Source organism: Gopherus flavomarginatus, chromosome 19 (assembly GCF_025201925.1).
Source record: "Gopherus flavomarginatus isolate rGopFla2 chromosome 19, rGopFla2.mat.asm, whole genome shotgun sequence".
Classification (NCBI taxonomy): Eukaryota; Metazoa; Chordata; order Testudines; family Testudinidae; genus Gopherus; species Gopherus flavomarginatus.
This window is the reverse complement of record NC_066635.1, coordinates 23,966,065-23,986,952: the sequence shown is the minus strand read 5'-3', so window position 1 is coordinate 23,986,952 and position 20,888 is coordinate 23,966,065. Positions and strand designations below refer to the sequence as shown.

At 62.7% G+C, this 20,888-nt stretch overlaps 1 protein-coding gene across 2 annotated transcripts; it reads left to right on the top strand.

Moving 5' to 3' along the window:
• Nucleotides 1-3,538: 3,538 nt before the first annotated feature.
• Nucleotides 3,539-20,492, top strand: TRAF4 (TNF receptor associated factor 4). 2 transcript variants are annotated; one of them, XM_050929587.1, is made up of 7 exons: nt 3,539-3,698; nt 16,353-16,404; nt 17,654-17,758; nt 17,859-18,020; nt 18,229-18,390; nt 18,559-18,714; nt 18,893-20,492. In XM_050929587.1, the coding sequence occupies exons 1-7, from the start codon at nt 3,556-3,558 to the stop codon at nt 19,523-19,525; spliced, it is 1,413 nt and encodes a 470-aa protein (XP_050785544.1). In that variant the 5' UTR covers nt 3,539-3,555; the 3' UTR covers nt 19,526-20,492. The 2 variants fall into 2 exon arrangements, with proteins under 2 accessions (XP_050785544.1, XP_050785542.1); XM_050929585.1 differs by lacking the exon at nt 3,539-3,698 and adding an exon at nt 11,094-11,411.
• Nucleotides 20,493-20,888: the final 396 nt, after the last annotated feature.

Here is a 20,888-nt window from a genome sequence, read left to right as displayed (position 1 = left end):
AGCTCCAAAAATCCACTCTCTCTGTCTCCCCCACGCTCCCTGTCACACTCCACCCCACCCTCCTCTTTTGAAAAGCACGTTGCAGCCACTTGAATGCCGGGATAGCTGCCCACAATGCACCACTCCCAACAGCGCTGCAAGTGCTGCAAATGTGGCCACACTGCAGCGCTGGTAGCTGTCAGTGTGGACGCACTGCAGCGCTGGCCCTACACAGCTGTACGAACACAGCTGTAACTACCAGTGCTGCAGAACTGTAAGTGTAGCCATGGCCTGAGAGTCCCACAGGGCTCGCAGGCCTCCATTGATGGAGCTGCACGTACTTCTGTGAGCTTGCGAAGTTCTGTCCCCATTCGCCACGTGGACACTGCCACAGCGCAGTTAGAGCCCCATCCTCATTTTAAAGCTGTGTGCAGAGATGGTTTAAATGGAGTTATGGCTGGAGGAGCACGTTCTACCCTGTTCTGGCCGGCCTGGGCAGATGGGACCAGCTTTCAAAGCCAGGCCCCAACTCCAGTGCCACCTGAACAACGTGTGTCTATTTTGTGTGCAGACAGGCCCCTAACTGTGTTCCCAAAGCAAGCTAAAGCTTGGACAGGCTAAGGCCTTATCTGTATTCTTTCTGTAAGCAAAAGGACTAAGAGCCATCTATGCTATCGGAGGGCTTAGGGGATAATCCCATTGTATCTGGCTTCCCTGACACTGGCTGAACGGTAATGCAAGAGGCACCTAAGGACGCAAGGTCATGCTGTGACTCAGTGGCAGAACCAGGAAGGGAATGCAGAGCTCCCCTGCGACCTGCTCCCTGCCTGAAGAGGTTTATGGCTACTAGAAAGCTGAATGGGAAGAATAGTTACCCAAATGCCATGGGCCATGTACCCAGCATGCCAGACCGGGTGGGACATCAACAAACTCCAGATGTGTCCAGTGTTCTAATGGCATTTTCCAGCCTGCTCTCATACGGCCACCCGTGGTTAATCTCTCACGGGTAGCATTTCCAGGAGCTCTGGGAAAGTGAGGGAGCAAATTCCTGCTGGTTAAAGTTTAGCCCACACTGTCACCAGCTCCCTGCCTTTACAAGCCTGTTTGTTAACCTTTCCTGTCTATCACCTTAGGAAAGGACTGGTCTCCAGGGGCACACTGTCAGCCAGAGCTGTGAAGGGCCTGCAGTTCCACTCGTGCTGATGCCCAGTCTGCTGGAGAGGAATCTCAGTGCACTCCTAGCATGCACTGGCAGAGACCCTCTTTTAAATGTGGAGGCCCCCATTTGTCATATATCCTGTTGCTCTACAGCAGTAGGGCAAGACCATGCATGTGGCAGATTAAGCTGCTAGCACAGAGCCTGATTCCCTGGGATATCATTCCTCCACATCCCCTGGGCTGTGTATGGGGGCCTGCAGCCTGCACCCCACACATTCTGTGCCGGCCTTGGTTATAGCAAATGCAGGGGGGCTGGGTTTTGCTCTCACCAGGCAGACCCTGCAGATTATCTTCATTTTAACGAGACTTTTTCGGGAGAAGAACTTGAGCAGCAAGCGTCACGATGGGGATTTACCTCAAGAATCCCTCCCGTGTTCCATTTGCTATTTGAAAACTAAACCCAAAAGTTACCACAGCAACTGCTACCCTCAGTGGGACAAGGACTAGAGCACGGGCTGGTTAGACTCCAGACACCTCGCTCTGTCAGTCGGTGGGCAGCAAAGGGTGATTGGATCTGTTCTGCCAGCCTCCGGGGACAGGGACAAATATTCCTACATGCTGCTTTGGTTTCTGAGAGCAGCAAGTGGAGGCAGAAGGGTGGTAGCTTTAGTCTGGCTCTGCTCATGGTGTCTTTTCCTTCCTCCAAACTCCAGGTGAGATGCTGGGCAGGAAGGCTATTGCCTGCTGGCCATGCAATCCGAGCAGGGTTCCCCAAGGGTGCTGCCCATCCACTCCCAGTGGAGGGGAAGAGGGGCTAAGCTGTGAGTCTTGAGGATTTGCATGGAGAGTGATGGAGAGAAACAGTAGTTTGAGATTAGCCACAGGGGTCACTGCAGATCTTTGTGCTTTCTAGGTTCTGAACCTGTAGCCTGGGGAGCCACGCAGCACCGTATTTGCCTGAAAAGGATTGTCTAGCGCAGGGGTTCTCAAACTTTATTGCACTGTGACCCCCTTCTGACAACAAAAATTACTACAAGACCCCGGGGGTGGCGGGGACTGAAGCCTGAGCCCCATAGCCCTGGGGGGGAGAGGGGGCACAACGCCCAAGGACTTCAGACCCAAGCAGGGGGCCTGTAACCCTTTGGCTTCAGGCAGGGGCGGCTCTAGACATTTTGCCACCCCAAGCAGGGTGGCATGCCGTGGGGGGCACTCTGCCGGTCGCTGGGAGGGCGGCAGGCGGCTCCAGTGGACCTCCCGCAGGCGTGCCTGCGGAGGGTCCGCTGGTCCCGTGGCTTTGGTGGACCTCCCGCAGGCGCCCTCGGCAACCGGCAGAGCGCCCCCTGTGGCATGCCGTCCCACGCACGCGCTTGGCGTGCTGGGGCCTGAAGCCGCCCCTGCTCCAGGCCCCAGCAACTCTAAGGCAATCCTGGTGACCCCATAGTTTGAGAACCACTGCAGGTAGTCTCACCTTGCTCCAGATGTGTAAGGTTTAATAACTTGTGCAGGCCACAGGTGTGCTCGCTAGATGGCGCCCTTCTCCCCTGACTGTAGCCATGTGCCCAGACCAGGGTTTAGGTGGCAGTGCTGAGTTGGGAGAGGAAACTGGAGTGTGGTTAGCTCGGTACTGGGAGTGATTCAATTCTGAGAAAGAAAAGGGTTAGTCAGGGAGAAACAACCCAGGGAGGTAATCGCCCCTTCTTCCCCCCCACCTGGGTGCTGAGCCAGTGACTGCGAGGCCTGTTTCTCTAGGCCTGGGAGTGTGGCCACCACACCCACTAGCAAGCCCAGTCAGACCAGAGCTAATGACTCCTCCAGGCACAGATAAGTAAACAGCCCCAGCGGGGGACACTGAGGCACAGGGTGTGAGTGACTCAACCAAGGCCACCCAGTGAACATGTGGCAGAGCCAAGACTAGAACAGAACCTGGCTCCCCTGCCGTCCAGGCCTGGGCCACAGCCACTGAGCTGCTTCCTGGTGGGCTGCGCACAGGAAGGGAGCCAGGGGCGCTCTGGCCCAGGGGGTGTCCCTGGCCAGGCTCCGGGACTCCGACCCTCTGCCAGCCAAAGGGGGGCTGTGAAACCCACCCCCTGAGCGCCGCGGCCCTGCCCCAGCGCCTGGTTCAAGAAGTTTGTGCTGACCTGGCTACGGGGCAGGGCCGGGCGCAGCCCTGTCGGCTCCGCCAGCCGCTGTGGGGTCGCGCCCGGGGCCCGAGCCGGGGAAGGCCCTTAAGCCCCCGTCCCAGTGCAGCCCCCGGCCGAGGGGGAAAGGGCGGGCGCTAGGACCGCGCGGAGCCCGGGCCCGCCCTGGGCGGAGCCGCCCGCTGGACCTTGAGCTGCCGAGCGGCGCTGCGCGGCCCCAGTCGGAGCCCGGGAGGCGCGGGGGAGCGGCGGCGGCGGCGGCGGCGGCCCGGGCTCTACCATGCCCGGCTTCGACTACAAGTTCCTGGAGAAGCCGAAGCGGCGGCTGCTGTGCCCGCTGTGCGGCAAGGCCATGCGGGAGCCCGTGCAGGTCTCCACCTGCGGCCACCGCTTCTGCGACACCTGCCTGCAGGAGTTCCTCAGGTGCGGCTCGCGGGGCTCGGCTGGGCTGGGCTGGGCTCGGCTCGCGGGGGGGGGGGGGCGAGCCCTGCAGGAGTTCCTCAGGTGCGGCTCGCGGGGCTCGGCTCGCGGGGGGGGGGCGAGCCCTGCAGGAGTTCCTCAGGTGCGGCTCGCGGGGCTCGGCTGGCGGGGGGGGGGCTGGGGCTCGGGTTCGGGCTCGCGGGGGGGGGCGGCGATCCCTGCAGGAGTTCCTCAGGTGCGGCTCGCGGGGCTCGGCTCGGCTCGCGTGGGGGGGGGCGAGCCCTGCAGGAGTTCCGCAGGTGCGGCTCGCGGGGCTCGGCTGGGCTCGGCTCGCGGGGGGGGCGAGTCCTGCAGGAGTTCCTCAGGTGCGGCTCGCGGGGCTCGGCTGGCGGGGGGGGGGGGCGAGCCCTGCAGGAGTTCCTCAGGTGCGGCTCGCGGGGCTCGCTCGGGCTGGGCTGGGGGGGCTGGGGCTCGGGTTCGGGCTCGCGGGGGGGGGCGAGCCCTGCAGGAGTTCCTCAGGTGCGGCTCGCGGGGCTCGGCTGGGCTCGGCTGGCGGGGGGGGGCGAGCCCTGCAGGAGTTCCTCAGGTGCGGCTCGTGGGGGAGTCTCGCTCCGCGCTGGCCTGGCGAGCCCCCGCACCGGGGCTCGCGGGACTTTCCGTGGGGCAGCGGGGGGGGCTGTGATGTCAGAGTTCCCTTTGTGACGTCGGGCGGGGGAGCCCCGCGTAGTCACCTCCGGGGTCGCTCCAGCCGCTGGGACCGCGCGGGGCTCGCTGCTCCCCCCCCCCGGGGCAGCGGGGAGACGAGCCCGGCTCCTGCCCGGGGCGGTTTGTTCCGCTGCGCCTGGTGCCAGCCTGGCCCGGCGCCCCGCCCCGCCCGCGGGCCGCCAGGTGCTTTGCGGCCCGGCCTTGGGGAGCCCGCGGGCGGGCCTGGCCCCGGGGAGTTCGCGGCTGCGCTGCGGGAGGTGGGGCCGAAACTCGCTGCTTTCGTGACGTGCCAAGGGCAGGTGCGGAGCAGTCCCCGGCGGAGCCGAAGTTTCTGGCGGGGCTGGGCGGGGCGTTCCCCCGTCTCGGGGTCTCGGAGCAGAACTGACGGGGGGCTGAGATCCAAGTGTCAGGCGGTGCCCGAGGCCCCCGGGGCGGGGAGACTAGACCGTGACAACCACTTGCGCCTGGGGTGGCCGGACGCCCAGCCACGTGGCTGCTCCTGCCCGCCCGGGCTGCCGGCTCCCGCAAGCGGTGACCTGCGGTTGTGGCGGAACCAGGGTGTAGCAGTGCTGGGAGCGGCTGCCTGGCCTGGCCCGGCCCTGCCCTGCCTCCTGGTGCTCCCAGCTGGCCTGGCCCAGTCCAGCACCCTCTGGGGAGCACTCCCAGTCCCAGCCGCTCTCCCTGTGCCCCAGCCTTGCATAGGGTGGCTGGGGGTCCCTGTGGGTAATGGCAGCCCCCACACCCTGCTTTCCAGGCTGGGTCCCTGCACTCCGAAGCCTCCAGTGGGACCACAGTCCGGCTGTCCCAGTTGTCCCCGCACAAGGTGGTGGTAGGAGCCATGCCCAGTGTTTGCGGAGCGAGAAGCCAGGCACTGTCCACTAGGTGACTGGGACTAGGTGGCCCCTGCCCAGGATATGCTTGTGTTTCTCCCTCACTCAGGCTCTAGCTGGGGGCTGCCCTGCTCTTGGCTCTGAGTTCTTGCTGGCTTCCCAGGAAGCCCCTTTCCTTGCCGCGGGCTCAGTCTGTGCGGGGTGGGGGTAACCCTTCAGTCCTGGCAGCCTCATGCTCTGGTGTGTTCCAGGCACTGACTCTGCCTTGGGTGGTGGCGCCATCCTAGCCGTTCTACTCTCTGACCCTTGTCACCTTTTGTTTGAGCATCCCTCCCTGATACCAGCCACACCTGCAGCCCTCTCTGCCTGACCCACATGGCCTGGCAGTGGGAAGGACGCTGCAAATATGGCTGGCTATGTGCCCAACTCTGCTGCAGCTCCACACCACCCTGGGCCCTCCTCCGTGAGACTAACGGGTTCCCTGCCATCTGGTGGGCGGGGCAGGACAGCCACCTTATTGCAGAAGTGGGTTCTGAAGATGGAGCACAGAGGGGAAACGCTTGTCCAGGGCAAGACCTTCTCTGAGGAGCCAGAGCTCAGCCAGGCTACATCCCACCCCGCTGCGGGCCCATAGGATTGTTTGCCCCCAGACCCTTGGGCTCCATGTGGTGGTTTTGGCTACAGTGTTCTCTCAGGGTCTGCTGCAGTCAGCAAGCCCCTGGAAATGGGCAGACCCTGCTGAGAACCTGGGCTGTGTGCATGTACAGCACCTGGCACAGTGGGGTACTGGCCTCTGACTGAGGCTCTGGAGAGGACACTGATGCAGATCACAATAGAGCAGCTGCAGGTGTGGGCAGGGCTGGGAGCTGTGCACTGGGTTAGGAGAGGCCTGGTCTGTGGTCAGGGGAGGGGGGATAAAGGCTGTGAGAGGCAGTGCAGGGTCAGCAGCCCATGCAGTGGCAGTGGGCAGAGTCCTGTTCCCGGTGCATCCAGGGCTTTCAGGATCCCTGCGCCTGTTGTGCTGGGGACACTGCTGGGAAAGAAGTGTCAAATGGGATTTATTTCAGCCCTTGGTGGACTTCCCTCAAGAGCCCCACCCCTGCTTGGCGCTCAGCAATTGCAACAGTGACTTAAAAAGCAGAGTCTTCAAATTGGTGCTTGAGCGCTGTCCACACCACAGATTTTAAACCCTGCTGTTGGGGATCTCTGGCACAAGGCAGCAGCTTTCCACTGGTCGCCGAGCAGTTACACAGCTCACAGCCTGAGACTGGGTGTGAAACTAGAATTGCCAAATTGCTGCCAGTGCTTGGCATGCGCTGTCCCAGGTCCCCCAGAGTCTCAGGCTAGCCAGCTGTCCCCAGCCTTGCCAGGGAAGCCTGGAGTGCGCCTCTGAACACTCCCAGAGCCAGTGCTTCCAGCTACCAGCCAGTCCTCTCGCCTTCTGCTGTCTGCCTGAATGAGGCGTGGCGGAGTGACAGGCAGCTCAGCCTATCGGCGCCGGTGCTCAGGCTCAGCAGAGCCCCCAGGGGTCTGATTCATTCATGTTCTCCAGCCTGACACACCCCAGCAGCCTGTAGCTAGCTCCCTGTCTGAGGCTCCTGTCTGGGGGGCTGCAGTCACCCCTCCCTCAGAGCAGGGCTGGGGGTGAAAAGCCCCTCCACCTCTGAGGTCTGTGTTTGTGTCGAATGATTCGTGTTTAACTCCTTGGTGTCTGACTCCACTGTCACCAAGTGCAAAGCGGCAGCTGTGGGATCTCTGGGGTGCTGAGTGTCTGTGGGGATGGGGGAGGACTAGAGCACAGGTTGGTACCAGGACTCCTGCTGGCCCCCGGGCCATGGTCGTATTCCCTGTGACGGATGCCTGGGCCCACTGACCAGCACAGCAGCCTGAGTCTGTGCGGTGTTGCCCAGAGTTAACTGAACCCAGCTTGGTAATGAGGAGCCCGAAATTGGCACTGGTGCCTGTGAACTGGAATAGAACCCAGTCAGCACAGATCCCACTAAAGGGGTGTGTGTGCCTCGCACATGAGGCCTGGTTTCTCGTGACTGTCAGGGCTGCGTGTGCACCTTGTGCCCTCGCATGGGGGCATAACGGGGGGGGCTGTGACTCGTCTCAATTTCCGTTTAATGCCCGTGGCAGCGAGACCCAACCTGGCGCACGTCCAACCCGCACGTTCCTAGCTCAGACTAAGCGGCTTCAGAACCTCGGTGCTCCTGAGCACCTTGGTCTGAGGGCAACTGTAGCCTGAAATTCTCTGGTTATTACCCTCCCCCCCCCAGCACAGACCCTCATCAAGCCCCAGGGCTTGGCCCTCCTTCCATAGACTGGTTCCCCGATGATGGGCACAATCGGGGCCTGTTCTGTCTGCGAGAATCCCACGTTCCCAGCAGATGCTCAGCATCCTTGTCCTCCTCTGGACTCATGAGGCTGAAACTCCACCATTTGGGACAGTCCATAAAGGTCTCCTCAGCCCCCAGGTGGCGAGCATCAGAACCTGCCGAATGGCCAAGCCAGCATTGCCTCGCTCCCCGGGAAGCATCAGATGTGCCGCCGACGAAGGACCCCGCACAGCCAACGCCAGCCCTGATGCCAAAGCAGGCACAGGCCCTGAGGGGTTGCAGCCCTGCGCTGAGGGACGTAGGGTCTTCCCATAGGCACAGCAAGTCCTCCCAGCCTTTCCTGCAATGCGGGATGGGGAGGACCCAGATGTTGATTCTTCCTGACCCAGCACTACTGGTGCTGCCATGAACGTTGGCCCGGCCTGGTGGATGAGGCTCTGGCTGAGCCAGGCCCATTGTCCATGTCGAGGTGTCCACTGGCACCGGTACAGACTGGGGCTGAAAGCGCCTTCTACCTTGGCACTGCCCCAGGGAGGTCTTCTCTTTGCAATCACTGGAGCATGTTCCCCTGCTCCCCTCCTGAGACCTGCAGGCTTCTCCTCCAGCCCCCTGCCCCAGCCTGCCAGGACTGGCGCTGGTGAGCTACCCATGTCCATCCGCGATGCCAGCGTGGTGTGACCAGCCCTCGTCCCTGCTCCCAGGAGCCCTCGGCTGCCCGGGTTTGAGTTGTGATGGGCGTTTGCTGCCTGGCCGCTGTCTGGGAGCTTGAGGAGGCACTGAGCACGTGTGTGGCCCTGAGGGATGCTGCTAGCCAAAAAAATGTGGTCTTGTCCCCTCAAGGTGTATGGGCTCCTCAGAACCACAGCTCCTGTAGGGCGAGAAACCGTCCTACCCTGGCACCTGGGCTTCCCCGTCAGCACCCTCCTGCAGGAGCCTGTCCTGGGGTGCAGCGTCCCCTCGCCAGCAGGGCTGGGCTCCGCGTGCCTTGCTGTCTCCCCCCGCTGGTGGGCTATTGGCCATGGGAAATGTGCCCCCCCCACGGCCCCACTTCCCAAAGTGGCTGATGGGGAGTGTGCAAGCTCGCTGGGCTGTTTGGAGGTGTGGGGGGATGTGCTCCAGTCTTTGCTCGCAGCTGCCATAGCCAGTCCTGCCCAGCTGAACCTTGCTGGGCTGGCTGCATAACCAGGAATTCAGAAAGTGTTTTGTGATTGCTTGGTCCAGGACTGAGCTGGTACAGGGCTGGGAGCGGAGTGAGCCCAGGCCTTGGGCTGCACCAAGGAGCCGAGCCCTCTGTAAATCCTGCAAACTGGGTCTGTTTCTGCTGTCTGATGGTCCTATTCAACAGCCCCTGACCCCAGCCCCACTCTTCTAAATTAGGGGGGTGACCCCTCCAGCAGGGCACCCTTCCGCTGAGCACTGCTGGAGAGTCCCCCAGGCAGCTGGCTCTTGGGAGGAGCTAGGCGAGTGCCACATGAAGGCAAGAGGAACCTAATTTGTGCAAAACTGGGGGTTCCTCAAGGGAGGCTCCCTCCACCCTCTGGTGCTGTGGAGGGGGTGACTGGGCAGTGGCTGGGGGCAGCTGGAAGCTGACATTTCCCTGGGTCACCTGCACTGATGCTGCCTGGGGCCTGCGTCCGGCTCTTGGCTCGAGTTAGGATTTCTAACCTCGGAGGGAAGAGGAAAGATGTCTACTGGATTGGAGCAGGGGACTGGGAGTCAGGACTCCTGGGTTCTGTCCCTGGCGCTCACATGTCATGCTGCCTTGGGGGATCTTGGGAAGGTGCTGACCCTGCTCCAGGGCTGCCGTTCTGCCCAGCCCCGTGGTGTGGCCAGGGGCGTGGGCTTGGGTCTGACTTGTTGGGCAGGGCGCATGGCTGTGCCCATGGCTTGCTGCTGACGCCCGGAACGGAGCAGGGTTCCTGTGAGGGTGCTGTGCCCCTCCCCGTTGGGCAGCCCAGCCTTCAGACCACACCGTGTTCAGGGACGGTCAAAGGCAGGGACTTCACCCACTGAACTCCCAAACTGCTGCCTCAGCACATTCTCTGCCCAGCCAGCCGTGCTGGAGTGAACAGGCTTTGTTGGGGATTGTATCAGTTCTCCCCCTCCCTGCCTTGTGGAACCTGCCCCCTGCTCCACTCTGTGCTGGTTAACCCTTGCTCTGTGCACGGCCCTGGGGCAGGAGCGTAATACGCTGCTGGAGCCAGCCTAGGCCATGTGCCTGTGCCCAGCCTGCTGGGTGTGAGCCAGGCTCCCCCACTGCTTAGCACGGCACCAGGCTCCCCCCAACCGCAGCCTGCTCCAGCCTTTCCAAGGAGCCTTGTTCACCCTTGTCTGCCATAATCCTCGCCCTAGTTGCCTCTTCTGGGCATGGAATCCAGGCCAGAGCCGAGGCCGGCGCTGTCTGAGCAGTGCCCAGCTGTGGGAGCTGCTGTCTGAACCATTCTCGGGTAGCTGTAGTGCAGGCTCAGCTCTGCCCACGGTCTGTCACCCGGGGGCCCCTCTGCATGCGGGGAGGCCAGGTTCCATTTCACAGCTGGCTCCTCACTGCACGGTCAGGGGTGTGGAGGTGGCTGGCTGCTCCTTGGCGAGCGCCCTGCTTCCATGTAGCCTGCTGCTCAGGCTGGGGCTTTATTTCCCCTCGCTGCCCAGCAACTGTCCCCACAGGAACGGCAGGCGCCCAAACAAACGGAGTTGGGCATCCTGGGGCCATGCAGGGAAGCGGGCTCAGCCTGCAGCGCTGGGCCCCGGTGGCAAGGAAACCAGTAGCGTAGCTGGGGGGACGGGGCAGCACCCACTCCCCAATGAGCATCTTGGCTCCTTTTTAATTACTCACCCAGCAGCACTCCAGGCCCTCGCTCGCTCCAGGTGTCTTTGGTGGCACTGAAGGAAATGCGCCGAAGACCCACGGAGCGAGGGAAGGTGCCACCGAAGACCCAGAGTGCCGTTGGGTGTGTAAAAGCACCGCCCCATCAGTAAAACGCTGCAGCGGGCGGCGCCTTTTTTTTGATGCTCCCCCTGTTCCCTCCACCTGGCCGTATTGGCGGAAAACTGGTGGTTTCCCTCTTGGGGCGTCTGCAGGGGACCCAAGCTCAGCAGTGATGTGCAAAGGGGCTGAGCGCCAGGGGTCTGACTAGCCCTCATTCTAGAGCAGGCTGTGGGGCCAGGGCTCTGCCTGGCATCCCTGCTGTGGCATTGGGAAAGGCCTTTCCTCCTGTAGAAATAACCCAGCCTGGAAGCTGGACAAGGGGGTGAGTTGGATGCCAGGCTGTGACAGGTGTGAACCACTCCTGGGAGTCGGGAAGGGGAGCCCTGACTACCCAGCACCCTCCCAGCTGCCCATGGCCCCCACGTGTTCCTGTAGCACCCTGCGGACAGAGGTGTGACATGGGGCTATGAGGGAAGGGCAGGTGCAGTTTCCTGTCCAGCTCTACAAGGCATCCTGGGAAGCACAGGAGCTGTTGCTCCAGGAAGAGGGCATGGGGGGGTAGCCCTGCCAGCCGGCCCCTGCCATGGGTCCAAGATCCCAGCTCTGCAGTGGGAGCCTGGCCCACTCAGATCTCTGGACTGGAACACCTGGAGTTCAGTCTCTGTCTCTCCTTCCCCGCTGCCCAAACCAGCTCCATGCCTTGCTCCTCTCCTGTCTCCACAGCTGCCCTTTGGCCCCCTGCTCGTTCCCTCCAGCCCTGGTTAGTCTGTATGAAATGCTGCTGCTCCCGTCCTCGCCCTGCGGCACCCTCTGAATCCTCCTGCTGGGGCGGCATTTCTGCTCCACATGCCCCGTGTGCTCTCGCCTGGGCGCCCAGGGGAGCTCTCTGGGCCAGGGTGGGGAGGTGTTATTGGAGGTAAGTGCCAAGGCGAACACAAGGATATAAACTGGCCAGCAACAAGTTTAGGGGGGAAAAGCATCCAACTGGCTTCGAGGTTGAGGCTGATCAGTTTGTGGAGGGAGTGGTGCAATGGGACTGCCAACAGCACATCCCTCCAATGGCCGGAGATGGGCACTGGATGGGAAGGGCTTTGAGTTACTACAGAGAATTCTTTCCCAGGTGTCTGCCTGGTGGGTCTCATCCACATGTTCAGGGTCTAATCACCATACCTGGGGTCAGGAAGGAATTTTCCCTGGGTCAAGTTGGCAGAGATCCTGGCGGGTTTTCTCTGCAGCCTGGGGCGTGGGTAGCTTGCATGTTTAAACTACTGTCAATGGGGGATTCTCTGTAACTTGAAGACTTTAAACCGTGATGTGAGGATGTCAGCGACTCAGCCAGAATCATAGAACTGGGAGGGGTCTCGAGAGGTCGTCTAGTCCAGCACCTGCCCTCATGGCAGGACTGATGATTAGCAGAGCTCGGGGCTGTTACAGGGGTGGGGGGTGAGGTTCTGGGGCCTGTGCTGTGCAGGAGGTCAGACTAGCAGTCAGAGTCTACGGGCTGTGATGGGTGGCTGTGCCCACGGAGGATATCCTCTCCCCCGGCAGGGCTGTGGGGTGCCCGTGGCCCTGGGGTCTCTGAGGCAGAGGCTGAATGGTCCCAGGTGTGGCAGTTCTGGTTGCCATGAGCACAGTTCAGGACAGCTGCTGTTCAGGTCTGTTCTAGGGTGAGTGCACTGTGACTGCCTGGCCTGGCCTGCCCTGCCTGATCAGCTCCTGGCTCCTGTGCGTGTTGCTGGCTGGCCAGGTCCCTGGGAACACACGGTCACGTGCTGCTCTTCTCGTCTGGCAGCTTCTTAATTCTGGCTGAGCGATTTAGCACTGCTGGAGATGTAACCCTGTCGTGCCTGGAGAGTGGCCGCCAGCCCCCTTGCGCTCCCGTGGCAGGCGGGTCTTGCTGTGCCAGCGCGCCCCAGGCCTCGTTGCTGGACACTGTCACCACAGGAAGGCAGGTGGGACTGGCTGTGTTGCAAGCCTGAGGCAAGGCACTGTGCAGCTGGGCTGGATGAGGGTTCCTGAGCAGGGGGAGGTGAAGACAGGGCCCCCCAGCCTCAATCTCCTCACGCTCGGGGTTCTCCAGAATCTGGCAAGTGCAGCCAAGCTCCTGGTGGTCCCAGCGGGGCCAGGGAGCTGCTGCGTGTTGGTGACTCCGGGTGGAAGAGAAGCGCTGGCTGCAGGGAAGGGCTTGGCTGGCTCTGGTGTCTTGGCTCCTCGGCCTGTCGTGGCTGCTGCTCCTCTGGCCTTGGCTTGGGAGCAGATTTCACTGTAGGGCAAAGGTTGGGCGTTCTGCGCTGCCTTGGCCCAGGCGTAGCTGCAGATTCTGCGGCGAGCCCTTAGCCCGTGCTGGTGCCCCCTGCCCCTCCTCCACTCGCTGTGGGGCTCTGCATCGGGCCTCCAGGTCAGGGCCCTGGTGTCTTCCAGCCACAGCTCCCTGCTCAGTGCTTGAGAGGGCAGAGAGCTGAGCCGGGGCGCTGGCCACATGCAGGCTGGCAGAGCAGGGGGGAGCCCAGGGCGGGTGAAGCAACCCCTTCAGCTCCCTCTGGAGTGGCACTAGGCAGGGGCCTGCTGCCTGCCAGGGCTGGCCGAGGCACAGTGGGATTCTTGGTGTGCTTGGCCCAGGATGGCAGCAGCTGTTGGTCTCAGTGGGGCGACGGCTGCAGTCTCAGCACATTGGGAATCCCAGCCTGGCAGCAGCTGGCAGTCTGGCTGGAGGGACACCTGTTCCCGGGCCCTTCCCATCCCTGTTTGTCCAGCGGGGGATTTGATGGGGGAGGAAGCAGCATCTGCTAGGGGTGGGGGTGGGGTGGGGGCATTTCTGGGGCCAGAAATCACTGCTCATGGGCCTTGATAAAACCCCTAAGCTGTGCAGGGCCAGGTGGGAGCCCCCCTGCTCTGGCCTCCTTTGGTCTCTCTCTCCTGAGGCTCAGAAGCAACGGGCGGGCGCTCAAACTGCAAGGAATACGGTGCCGTGCTCCAGAGTCTCTGTTTATTTCCGTCAGGGGTTCATGTAACGTTCCCAGCAGCTGGTGAGGGGGAGAGGAGGCCATGGGGGAGGGAAGGAGCAGCTGGCTGAGCTGAGGGGTGGGGAGAGCCAGGTAAATACCCTGCTGCAGTGATCACTGGCCCGGCTCTGTGCGGGGTCTGGAGCTGGGACCCGCAGGGGTGCCAGGGGCTCCATGTGCCAATCCAGCCTGTGCCAGGGGGAGCCAGGCCTGGCAGGGGAGGGGAAAATTGACGTAGCAGCTCCCACCCTGCCCCAGTGACTCACAGGGAGCTGCTGCCTGCAGGCGTGACGTCCACTGGGTAACTGACCTTTGTCATAGAGGGAAGGTGTTCACACTCCCTGCCTGGCACTGACTGTGCCTTGCTCTGTCCTGCGGGGCAAGGGGCCTGGCCTGGCCTAACGGGAGCCATGTGCTTGGACCTGTGCCTACAGAGCTTCTGGGGGAGGCAGCCGGGGCCAGCCCCACCTTTTGAACACGTCCTGGCCTCCTGCGGGGAAGGTGGCCTCTGGGTATGCTGAATCCGGGGGTGTGACTGGGGCCTGGAGTGCAGCCTCTGCTCCCCATGGCCTTGTCTGGGGCAAGGGCTTGGCCGTGGGAGACTAGCTCGGGGGCTGAGTGCTCTGTGGCACCTGCCCCCCACGTCGCTGCAGCCAGGCCTCTCTCCCTTCCTGGCCGTGGCAGGCCTGCTCTGCCTGCGCCTTGCACGCATGCTGTGGCCGTCGCGCAGGGAGATGGGGGATCAGCACTGGGCAAGGCCTTTCCCCTGGGACCCCCTCCTTTCCCGGAGCTCTGTTGGGCTGAGTGCTTGCTGCTGCAGCTGCTGCTGGCTCCATGAGCTCAGAGGTTACATCTGGAGCTGAGCCCAGCTGCCTGGAGCGCGTGGGGGCAGGTTCAGATATGGGGCACGTTTCCTTGCCAGAGAAGCCTGAAGGATGGGCTGGGAAAGTCCAGCTGCCTGGCTCCCAGCCCATGGCTTCCTGAGGAGTGGGGAGCCCTGAATCCGTGCAGTGGCTCTGCAGAAAGCAGTGGTGCTGGCTGCAGGCTCTGGTGCCCTCTGGGAGAGGCGCCGCTGTGCTGTGGGCCCAGGAGCCCAGGGCACCTCCAGGCCTGCCAGGCTGGCTGTGGAGAGGGACCCAGGCAGGGTGCTGTGCATGGGTTTTGGCGCCTCTGGTAGCTGATCAGTGGACAAGCAGCAACTCTCCTTTCCTCCGGTGGGGTGCAGATGTCTGTGGGCCTGGGTCCTGGGGGGGTGAGTGGCAGCTCCGGGGGTAGCCTGCTGTGCTTCCAGGCGGGCGGGCCTGCTTTGGGGAAGGCGCTGACTGAAGCCGGCTTTGCCTGGCCTGCCTCTGCACCCCGTTTGCTAGATACTCCACAGGCAGACGCCGCCACCTGCCCCACGCGGGGGGCACCTGGGCTACTGTTACTGGCCAGCTGGGCGAGGCATGTGGGGCAGCGGACGCTCCACAAGGGCCCTGTTGCCCCTTCCCTTCTTGGACTTCCCAGCTGAGTCCGTGTGTCCAGGCTCCTGGGATCACTTGGAGGCTGGAGAACATGCCCTCCCAACCCCTCCCCCCGTGCCCAGAGCCTTCTCAGTCCAGGGCTCACCCGCAGGGGAGGGCACAGGGGTGGCCTGTCTGAGCTGTGCACACAGCCCCCCTATCCCCCCAAATCCCAGGGTCAGAGGCTGGGTGAGCTGCATGACTGGAGGGGACTGAGCACTGGCGATTTCCTGGAAACCAGGAGCCCTGTTCCTTCCCCCCCAGCATCTGGTGAGCAGCTGCAGAAGGGTGGGATCCCGGCTCCTGCTGTGCAGGGACAGATTTCTCACCTCTAATGGAGCCTGGGAGGCGTTTAGCACCTGGCTGCAGAGAGCTTTGGAGCCAGACAATGGGGCTCCTCCTCAGCCTGGGAGCTGGGCCGTTGTCCTGGACTGCAGAGCCCTGATGGTCCAGGGTTGGGAGCATCTGCCCTGCTTTCCTCCCGGGGGGGCAGCGAGATGCCCATGATCCAGAAATACTCAGGGTCCAGGGGCCCGGCTCCATCCATGTTCCAGGCCAGGTCTCTCCCCTGGCTCCATCTGCCTCCCTGAAGCATCTCCTGGCCCTACCTGCTGCTCCCAGGTGATTTAAAAGCGGCCGCAGCAGGTGGCCCCCGGGACTCCCAGCAGCACAGTGGGGCTAAGGCAGCTTCCTGCTAGGCTTCACTCCATGCCACTCCCAGAAGTGGCCAGAACGGCCCTATTGCCATGGGGGGCCCCTCTGTGCACTGCCCCCACCCTGAGTGCTGACTCTGCAGCTCCCATTGGCCAGGAGCTGCAGCCAATGGGAGCTGCAGGGGTGGTGTCTGTGGGCAGCAGTGGGTGGAGACCCCCTGCCCTCCCCCAGGAGCCACTGCTAGATTGATGCGCGGGTCATTAGAGGAGCTGACACTCACCCTGTGGTGCTTGTGGCATTGTGCAGAGCCTGGGCTCTGGGTTGCTGGCTCTGGTGGGGCAGAACACAGCCACACTTGGGCCAGCTTGCAGGGCCATGTGCCCCAGAGGCTGGCAGGGGAGGCTGAGCAGAGAAGGGGGCATTTGGTTCACTTGTGTCCCTCGCAGGGTGGGGGGAGCTTGGGCATTGGGCATGGCTGGGACACTTCAAATGACTTGGACAGGGAGGTGACGCACATACAGAGGTCTTCACCTGCTCTCAGAGCAAACCTAGTCCTTTCTCCTGTACAGGGGAAGTGCCATGTGTAGGGGAAACTGAGGCACACAGAGGGCTTATTAAAAACGGCAGAAAATTCCCACTTTGCTCCCCAGGGAGCCCTGCTGTCCCCCCAGCTTTGACTTTGGCTCATTTCTGTTGCAGTGAAGGCGTCTTCAAGTGTCCAGAGGATCAGCTGCCCCTTGACTATGCCAAGGTGAGAGCCCCACCCTGCCCACAGGGAAGGGAGCTTGGTGCCCCATCGGGGCCTGGCCATAGAGCTTGGGCGAGCTGTCCCACAGGGAGGTCAGCCAGCGCGTGGGGAGCCGAATGTCCCCCTTCCCCACAGCCTGGACTGTAACTGCAGGGTTTCCGTATCTGAGCCTGGACCGAGCTGAATCTGGGCCCCGCCCAAGGAGCAGCAGCCTCGGCTGCCCCATCTGGGCCCATGGGGCACCCTGCATCAGGTCCCACAGAGCTGGCAGCATGGACCCCCCCTCTCCACACACGGCCTCAGCCTGTGGCATGTGCCTTCCCTGGGGTGAGTCCGGGTGGCAAACAGTCCTGGCTGAAGCCTCCACGTCACAGACAGGGACCTCCCTCTCTGCCCAGCCCGCCCTTGGATTGCACGTTGGCAGGCCTGGCACAGGCTGCGGTGCCAGCACTGCTCTGAGGCAAGAGAGCTCTTTGTGCAACCTCTGGGAAACTGGCACCTCTCCCAAGGTCTCTTGTGCAGCGTCCCTGCCAGCCAGCAGGAAACAGCTCCATACTGGGGGGGGGGGGGGGGGGGGAGACCATGGGCTGAGAGTCCGCAGACATCCAGCCACAGCTCCTGGGCCCAGCAAGGACCCCAGGCATCCAGCTTGTTTCCTCCAGCCCTTTGGAGAATGGTTGGAGCCAAGACCCAGTTCCTGCCTTCCCCTCCCCTCCCGTGGGTTGGTTTGTAAGAGAAATGCTAAGGGGGCAGGTGCTGTCAAAACTTTCTTCCCCCAGCCCTGCAGTGCCCCTCACTCCCGACCTGCAGCCCCCTGCTAGCCCAGCCCTGGACACAAGGAGAGGGGGTTAATTTAACCCTGAGCTAAGTGGTTCTCAGGCAGGTTCGTCCAGCCTCTCCTTCATGGAGAGGACATTGCAGGCAGCCCAGTGGCTCAGGCAGGCACCTCTCAGGGCAGGTGAATTTAGAGCCATGATGCTTGTGCGTGAAGCAGCTGGGAAGGGGGAGGCTCAAAGCCAGGACCCTGGTCCTGGAGACACTGGGCCAGCAGGAGAGACCAACACCTGGGGGTGGGCAGGGGACGTGTCCACACTTGCTCTGTCTGCCTTGGGCCCCAGGACTCCTCCTGGCCTCGCCAGGAACACCCTGCCCCAGGCAGCATCGTAGGACTCCCCTGCGTGGGGCCTGCTCTGGGGGGTGCCTGTTCTGAGCCAAGGTGCAAGTCCTGTGGTCTCTGTCTCCTTTTCCCCAGATCTACCCGGACCCAGAGCTGGAGGCGCAGGTGCTGACCCTCACCATCCGCTGCATCCACAGTGAAGAGGGCTGCCGCTGGAGCGGGCACATCAAGCACCTGCAGGTGAGGGGCAGGGGGAGCGAGGGTGGGCGTGGCGCTGGGCTGTGATGCCAGGAACACACACACGCGCACACACCCTCAGCTCATGGTCCTGTCTCGCCAGCCCCATCTCAGCACGTGCGGCTTCAACGTGATCCCGTGTCCCAACCGCTGCAGCATCAAGCTGAGCCGGCGCGACCTGCCTGACCACCTGCAGCACGACTGCCCCAAGCGCCGCGTCAGGTGTGAGTTCTGCGCCAGCGACTTCACCGGCGAGGCCTACGAGGTGTGGGGCTGATGCAAGGGCGGGGGCAGTATTGGGATGGCCTCATCGGTCCCCTGGTGCGGGGAGTTGGGGACCCTCATGGGGGCAGGGGCAGTATGGGGGCAGCCCCACAGGGTCCCCTGGTGGGGGGACTTCCCCCTGGGGGGCAGGGGTGGCCCTGTGGGTGATGGCTGCTGGCACCAACTCATCATGCTCTTGTCCCCCCCAGAACCACCAGGGCGTCTGCCCCCAGGAGAGCGTGTACTGTGAGAACAAGTGTGGGGCCCGTATGATGCGTCGGCTGCTGTCCCAGCACACACTGGCCGACTGCCCCAAGCGCACCCAGCCCTGCCCCTACTGCACCAAGCAGTTTGTCTTTGACACCATCCAGGTGAGGCAGAGCCCTGGGGGGTGGGGGTGCCGCTCCCTGGGGCTTGACGGGGGTGGGCCCGGGTCTGGTCCCAGGCAGCTGCTGCATGGAATGGGTCTGGGGGAAGGGCCCAGCCGGTCTCTGAGGGAGCGTTACTCCAGCTAACAGTGCCTCCCCCTCTTCCCCCAGAATCACCAGTACCAGTGTCCCCGCTACCCCGTGTCCTGCCCCAACCAGTGTGGGACACCTAGCATCGCCAGAGAAGAGCTGTCCGGGCACCTGAAGGAGAACTGCAGCACTGCCATGGTGCTGTGCCCTTTCAAAGACGCTGGCTGCAAACATCGGGTGAGTGCTGCCTCCTGCCCTCTGCCCCTGTCCAGCTGGGCCTGGCCAGAGCCAGCGCTGCTCCCCCCCACGCCCAGGCTGCTGCTGGAGCTCCCTCCCCCTGGGTCTCGCTGTCCCCCCAGCACTGCCCCTTCCCTGTGCTGCACTCCAGTGATTGCTTGCGCCTTCCTCCGTGCAGTGCCCCAAGCTGGCCATGAGCCGGCACCTGGACGAGAGCACCAAGGTGCATCTGGGCATGGTGTGCTCGCTGGTGAGCCGGCAGCGGCAGGAGATCCAGGAGCTGCGGCAGGATGTGGAGGAGCTGTCGGTCAGCAGCGACGGGGTCCTGATCTGGAAGATTGCAGACTATGCCCGCAAGCTGCAGGACTCCAAACTGCGCAGCAACTATGAGTTCTTCAGCCCGCCCTTCTACAGCCACCGGTATGGCTACAAGCTGCAGGTGTCCGTGTTCCTCAACGGGAACGGCAGCGGAGAAGGCAGCCACCTGTCCGTCTACATCCGCGTGCTGCCGGGCCAGTACGACAACCTCCTGGAGTGGCCCTTCTCCTACCGCGTCACCTTCTCCCTGCTGGACCAGAGCGACCCCTCGCTGTCCAAGCCCCAGCACATCACCGAGACCTTCAACCCCGACCCCAACTGGAAGAATTTCCAGAAGCCGGGGGCCTCCCGCAGCTCCCTGGATGAGAGCACCCTGGGCTTCGGGTACCCCAAGTTCATCTCGCACGAGGACATCAAGAAGCGCAACTACGTGCGGGACAACACAGTCTTCATCAAGGCCTCGGTGGAGATCCCGCCGCGAATCCTGGCCTGAGCCTGTGGCTGGGCGTGGCATGGAGACGTTACCCAGGGGCTGTGTGGCTCAGCCCGGCCATCACTGCAGTCTATAGCAGCCTGAGGGCACCGTGGGCTTGTGCCTGACTGGGGCCCTCGTGGTGGTTCCGCCCCAGAGGCCTGGCAGCTCCCTCCTGAGCAGGGACTGTCCCAAGTGAGCAGGTTTCCTGCAGCTGGCTTGGAGCCAGTGCAGCCCTGGCCTGGAACCGTCTGGGCCCCGTGGCTAGAGCTGCCACGATCTGGGGCGTCTAAGCTGCCACCCCATTGCCAGAAAGTGGATCCACCTGATCTCCACTATGACCCAAGCTCTCCTCCAATCAGCTGGCCTGACAACATTCCCCTTCCCTCCTGAGAAGCAAACAGTGCCTGGAGGGACCGAGGCCCGGGGCTCCCTGCAGGCTGCCCCCCTTGGGGCAGGACTCACCCCTGTGCCCTGCAGCTTAGCAAGGGCCCCAGAGAGGCCTGGACAACACAGGAGCCATGTAGCAGGGCAGGGACCCCCTCCCCTGCCATGAGGCCTTTGCAATGAAGCCCTAAGCAGGGAGCCCCAGTGAGGAGTCCTCTTGTAGCTACCAGCCCCTCAGTGCTCTGGCAAGCCCCACCGGGAGGCACAGAACAGCCAGAGCCTGATGCCCCAGCAGCAAGGAACCGGCAGGGCTCCTGGTGCTGTGTATGCAGCTGCCAGGGCCCCCAGGCTCCATCTCCCTCTTGCTGCCTCAGGGACCCCCGGAGGGCAGAGGGCCCCTCCACACAGAGCCATGTTTAGTGAGCATCGGCCCCAGCCTCCCCCTTGCGGGCTGGGCTGGGGTGCATGTGTCTTGTTGCCAGGGAGTCTTCCATGTCGCTCACTCCGAGGGGGGGCGTCTTATTTATTGTCCTGGCTGCGGAGCTGCCCCGGCCCTGCTGCCTTCACACTTTTTCAATAAACTCTTCTTGTATTTATCAGGCTTGGGCCTGCTGCCTTTCCTTCCTCGCTCCTCTGGGGTTGGGCAGAGTTAGGAATGAGTTTGGGTAACCCACCAGCTAGACAGGCTGGGAGCCCCTGGGGGCAGGGAGAGGCTGGCAGGGGGGTAGTGTTTCTATATCGTGTAATGTCGAAATGCTATTGGGCATCCCCTCCGAAAAGCCATTCCACCCCCAAAAGGCCACCATTTGCAGAACAGTCTAGCTGTGATCCCAATTGACAGCAAGCTAGAACGGTGGGCTCCAGATAAGCCTGTTCTGGACAGTTCGGAAAATATTTAGTCTCCAAGACTTTATGCATGTTTCCTGTAGTACTTGGCCCTTGGTTCATGCCAGAGCTCAGTTACATGGTAGTACGAGCTAGCTGGTGTCAGGTAGTA

Excerpts from the sequence above, each read along its gene's own strand:
- TRAF4 (XM_050929585.1), top strand. The coding sequence starts at position 11,191 with ATGCCTTGCTCCTCTCCTGTCTCCACAGCTGCCCTTTGGCCCCCTGCT. Across the intron at positions 11,412-16,352 it reads GTGGGGAGGTGTTATTGGAG|TGAAGGCGTCTTCAAGTGTC; the intron begins GTAAGTGCCAAG and ends TTTCTGTTGCAG. Across the intron at positions 17,759-17,858 it reads GGCACATCAAGCACCTGCAG|CCCCATCTCAGCACGTGCGG; the intron begins GTGAGGGGCAGG and ends CTGTCTCGCCAG.